The following is a 5,319-nucleotide window of genomic DNA, read 5'->3' as shown; positions in this document are numbered from 1 at the left end:
CCCTCTTGGTGCCAGTATTGACTTCTTTGCTAGCAGCGCCCGGCTGGTGGGCATGGTTCCCATCTACTTACATCAGAACCAGAATTTAGGGGCTAAATGAACAGTCCCCAGTGCTGTGTACTTCAAGACTTAGGATGTCTAAAGTTCCCAGGGCACAGAGAGCAGTGAGTCTCTCAACTTGTGCTTGCCAGAAGGGCAAAGAAAAATTATGCCAATGCTCAGGGACTGTTTGTCAGACCATGTGTTTAGTTTACTCCTTTAGGGAAGGACTAACACACAACAATGGTTTTGAAACCAGAGTTCCTTCGAAGTGTACTTGAGCTTTTCAGGACCAGAGAGTATCCAGACTTGGAAGACACCCCCAATTAGCCTGACAGGGCACAATTTTTTCCTCCTCTACCAGCAAGACATGAGAGCAGGTTATGAGTATACTGCAACAGGCTTATTCCCCACCTTCTTGGGGTCAGAGTGGAGGTTATTACTTCTCAATTCCAAGGCTTTACCAAATGCCTGACAGTCCAGCAGCCACCTAATCTGGTTCAGAATGAGTGCAGTTGCTCAAATTCTGCTGGTGTGTCATTTTAAAGTGCAGTAGGTACATTTGCATGTCCCTACTAAAAGGAAGATTTGGGATTCCAGTGGTAGAGGGCATGAATGAGTGCAGGCTAATGAATATAGCCATAGCATGTGCTTTTGACCAGTTACTGCCATACAGTGCTGTATTTGCCAGGACAAAGAAATATCTTGGGCATCATCTACCAGGGCATGGAAGTCAGCTCAATAAAGCTTACTGGGGCAAGTGCTCTTCTAATGCACTGCTGTAAGAAAACGTAGCACTACCCTCTAGGGAAATGTTCAGAGGAAAAACCCAACCCTCAGACCCCAAGTACATTCAAAGGAGAGGGAAAACAGGATGACAGATTCCAAGGAGACATCAAAAGTTGCTTTCATCTGCAGTTTATCAGAGACAGGAGATGTAGAATGTAGACATATGCAAATAACTCTAATGATGTTCTCCTCTAGCAATTCAGAGTTTAAACTACATGATCCCACCACAATCATCCTGCAAGCCTGCTTTCATCTTTAAAGGTTGAAGTACTACTCTGTCTCCTTCACCAGCATCTTCCCTGACATTATTACTCTTCGTACTTCAACTTCTCATCTCTATAGGATCTAAAGGGGGTTTGCTGTTGTGAGCTGAACCATCTCACTGCTTTGTGTGTGGAGCTGCAGATTAATCAAATGTGCTGGAGAAAAAAAAAAGCTGTTAAGTGGAGAGTGATTGATGTGCAGGACCATAGCGCCTATTTCTACAGCGGTGATCGGAAATCTTGCATTACACTGTGCTGCTCGTGTTCTTCTCTGCTGAAGTCTTGTTTCCGTGAAGAGAGCAAGGGATGGAACGTGTTGACTCATCAGTAAAGACACCTTCCAAGATTCCTTGTAGTGATTGTCTTGCCTTTGCCCTGAAGTCCCGACCCACAAAAACATAGACCAGGGGATTGATGCAGCTGTTGGCATACGCAAGTGCTATAGAGAGGTGATCCCAGAGGATCAATGACTGCCCCAGTTGTGTTCCCAGAATAGGTATAAGGTACAGAATCCCAACTATGTGATATGGAGCCCAGCAAATGAAGAATGCAGCTACCACAAGCACAATTGTTTTCAACATCCTGTTGTGTGGCTTGTGAAACAGTTTTGCATGTGTTCTGAAACCAATGAGGGCATAGCAAACTGCCATTGTAGCAAAGGGGAGTATGAAGCCGAAGACAGCCCTAGTGATGTTTACTGCCACTAGGGCAAATGACACAGGATAATCACCTTCATAGGCATAAACCCAGGAGTCATTACGACTGTAGTCTAACAGCGAGTATTCTTCCTGTAACTCATTTACAGGACTATCCACGTAATCTGGCATTAGGGGATCTCCAAAATTGTACCCACACTCAGTTTTGCCATCATGAGTGCTAGTCTCACGGTAGTGGAAGACAGGGCAGCAAAAAATGAAGGCCAGGATCCAAATGCCACTGCATATTAGTAATACAGATTTCATTGTTCGATGATTTTGACACCAGATAGGTTTCATCACAAGAAGGCACCGGTCAATGCTGATGGCTGTAAGTAGGAAGACGCTAGCAAACATGGTGAAGATTATGACTGATGGGATGACTTTGCAGAGGAACCAACCATACAGCCAGTGTTCATGGAGGGCCAGGTGAACAATGGAAAATGGCAAGGATAGGCAGCAAATGAAGTCAGCCACAGCAAGGTTTACGAACCAGACAATGTTCACAGACCTTTTCATTTTCAGACCAGCTACCCATATCACCAGTCCATTGCCTGGGATACCTATGATAAAAATGATGATGAAGATAGCAATGGAGACAATGGATTCTGATTCATAATGTTCAGCAGCCTGTTCATGTGAACTGCTGTTATCCAGGAGCTGAGGCATTCTGTAGCTATAAAATAGAAAGCAAATTAGTTGGCAATTCATGTCCTCCTTCCCAATTCTTCTCTGTATTTGTACAGAAGCATCTCTGAGTCAGGTGACAGTACAGAGCTGTCAGGGTACAAAGACAGTTTGTGCTAAAGACCTAACTAATCTAGCCATTATACACATTTTTCATTCTCATGGTGGCTAAGCTACATAAACCACACCATTCAAACAAGAGGGTTGTATACGCTTAAGTCCTCCTGTCACTGTCATCCCCCTTAACTGCAGTCTGGTTCCTTTTAGTCTCCAAAGTGGAGCTCTCTGTTCACATGCCCACACTGTCACCAGGTGTCTTTCCCAATCAGCTTCCAGCTTTGTATACACTTCTTCAGAAAGGTAAGTCAGCATTTAGTTCCTTTTCCCTTTAAAACAAGCGATTTCTTGGCATAACCAGTGTAATAGGTTTAGGTTAAGAAAGCAATGCTTGTCTTCAAGAAATAACCCTGCTCCACTTTCTGGGCATTATAAATAGGACAGGACACCAATCCTGTTTGCTAAGGGGTATTTTTAGGGAAGTTTCAGTAAGCACTTCCTTCTCCCTGCTTTTGTTCTGAGCTCTCAGCTAGTTCCTTGGAAAGCTAATCTTGATGAAGAGAAACACGAGAAATTAATGGTTTATGAAAAACAGGCAGAGATTTGGTTGTAGAAAGAAAAAATAAAATACTGAGCAATAGCAGCAATGTTCTTGACCATTTCAGATATAAGAAAAGGTGCCTTACTGCAAGACAAATTGAGTCACAGAATACTTCAGTAACATTTTAGAACTGTGAGAATAGTACTGGAAAAACTTTAATTGCTCATTTATTCTTGGACTTAGTAAGCTTAGAAATGAAAGAAAATCTAGCAAAGTCAAGATAGAACCGAGAAGGAGTCTGATTTTCATCCTTTAGGCATTAATAGAATTGTTTATAAAATCCCTGTTAACCTTTTCCATGTGAATGAAGACAGTTGGGTTGCTGAAAGGTCCCTAAAAGCATTACCAGAATGCAAGGGAGCTGCATAGGTAAGAACTGAATACAGCCTGCAGGAGCAACTGAGGAGGCATGAACAACCCAGACTGACTATTTTAACCTCTATTATGCCAGTACTTAAATGCCAGTCAGGGTCTGTTGTGTGCAGGACTAAGTATCAATATAATTAAAAAAAAAATAAAATCCAAATCAGCAACTGGGGCTTAACTTAAAATCCTAACAAGTCTTGCTGATATATGAAGCAACAACTTTTACAGGGGAAATTGGAGAAGAAGAACTGAATTTTGCTGCCTCCCCATATTGGCTACAGAAGATTCTGTGAAGGGGAGAGAGAGTCAAGGAACGCTGTGAAGATAGATACGAATACACATCCTACTCCATAGCAAACTGAGGGATGAATCAAGAAGAAGATCATAACCACGCTATGTTTTCAAAAGTGCTAACAGGGCTGCTATGTGGTTATGAAAATGGAAGGGGGTAACTGGAGGGGAGAGAGAAGTTTTGAGGAGTGAAGAATAAGAAAGTGAAAGGTAAAAAGGAAAGGACAATTCAGTTTATTATACCTACCCAAGTGAAGCAGGGTATGCCGGTGTGTCAGGGAGCAAGTACCATCAGTCCTGCTTCTGAAGTGACTGAAAACAGAAACTCGTATGACATTTTAGGAACTGTTTTTTTTCCTGTATGTGTGTGCTAAGTATGTTCTTTCACCATGATGGAAAGGCTTAAAATGACTCATATTTGAAGTTTTAGATGAGATCTGCTGATAACAAAACCAAAGAAGCTGTCCCAACACCATCAAAATAATTAGTGCCCTGAGTCAAAGAATCAAAGTAAGGGAATGTGAGGCACACATACTTCACTGCAGTCTCCATATGACAACCAGATCACATCTTGCCTGTTGGCATAACACTGACCTTTGCTTGATGTAATTCATAATTCCAAATCCTGCCATCAGCTGGCTGATCTGTTATCTTGTAGTCATTTCCATGTTTTATCAGATCAGCACATTCACATAGACAATACCATTTCTGGGATTCTTATCAGTTCAGATCAGCTTCTGTCCCAGCTTCAGACAGCTTAGTTTACCAAACACATAACAGTGTACTTGGCAAAAATTGGTCACGTTACAGGGATTTAAATCTGATTTCTGACCTTTCAGGGTATTTCAAGGCTTATTGTTAGCCGGGGTTTTTTTTTGTTGTTTTTTAGAAGGAACTTGACAGATGAAAAGTTAGAAGCGGTTTAACTGAAATGCTGATAGCACAAAATGTGACAAGACTATAAAAAGAACGGGCACGTAGGGCAAGGCATTTCAAATGTGCAACAGTAGGGTTCCCCCTCACCCCTCCAATCTAGGAAATCAAAACTGCTAACAGAAGTGATAAAGCTCAGACATACAGGAATCAGTCTTGCTATTTTGGTTTCAGTCTGGAAAATGAACCAGGATGGAGCAGAGTTCCGTGCCTGAGCATGTCTCTGTGAAACACAGGAATGCTGCCTCCAACACAAACAAAATCTGAAAGCAGAAACAGGAAGGCAGGCTAGGGCTGGGCTGTACCCCAGAGATGGACAGGCTGGCAGCAGCCTGCCACAAAAATTCCTCTAGCTGCATCCTATTCTCAGCTGACATCTTTCCTGGGGACTTCTCAGACCCAGGCAGAAAGTGTGTGCAGGAGGATACTCCTATTGGCTCCTGTTGGCAAAGGGACACACAGCCTTTTCCCCACCATGTGCTGGTTCTACTCAAACTACTCCTTTGCAAGAGGCCAGCTCTGATCTTCCCAGTTAAACCCTCTCCCCTACAGCCAACACTGACACAACCAGCACTTCAGCCACCTCATCCTGGACAGT

The 5,319-nt window shown here is 42.8% G+C and overlaps 1 protein-coding gene across 1 annotated transcript; it reads right to left on the bottom strand.

The window, feature by feature from the left end:
* Positions 1-941: 941 nt before the first annotated feature.
* Positions 942-5,261, bottom strand: C3AR1 (complement C3a receptor 1). The gene is made up of 2 exons (XM_061360966.1): positions 4,036-5,261; positions 942-2,462 (listed from the first exon to the last, which is right to left on the bottom strand). The coding sequence occupies exon 2, from the start codon at positions 2,453-2,455 to the stop codon at positions 1,337-1,339; it is 1,119 nt and encodes a 372-aa protein (XP_061216950.1). The 5' UTR covers positions 2,456-2,462; positions 4,036-5,261; the 3' UTR covers positions 942-1,336.
* Positions 5,262-5,319: the final 58 nt, after the last annotated feature.

The sequence above is a fragment of the Neopsephotus bourkii genome, unplaced genomic scaffold, assembly GCF_033783945.1.
Source record: "Neopsephotus bourkii isolate Nb327-2 ecotype Australia unplaced genomic scaffold, CSIRO-AGI_Nbou_v1 NB_107, whole genome shotgun sequence".
NCBI lineage: Eukaryota > Metazoa > Chordata > Aves > Psittaciformes > Psittacidae > Neopsephotus > Neopsephotus bourkii.
The sequence above is the reverse complement of the archived record's forward strand: the minus strand, read 5'-3'. Positions and strand labels throughout refer to the sequence as shown.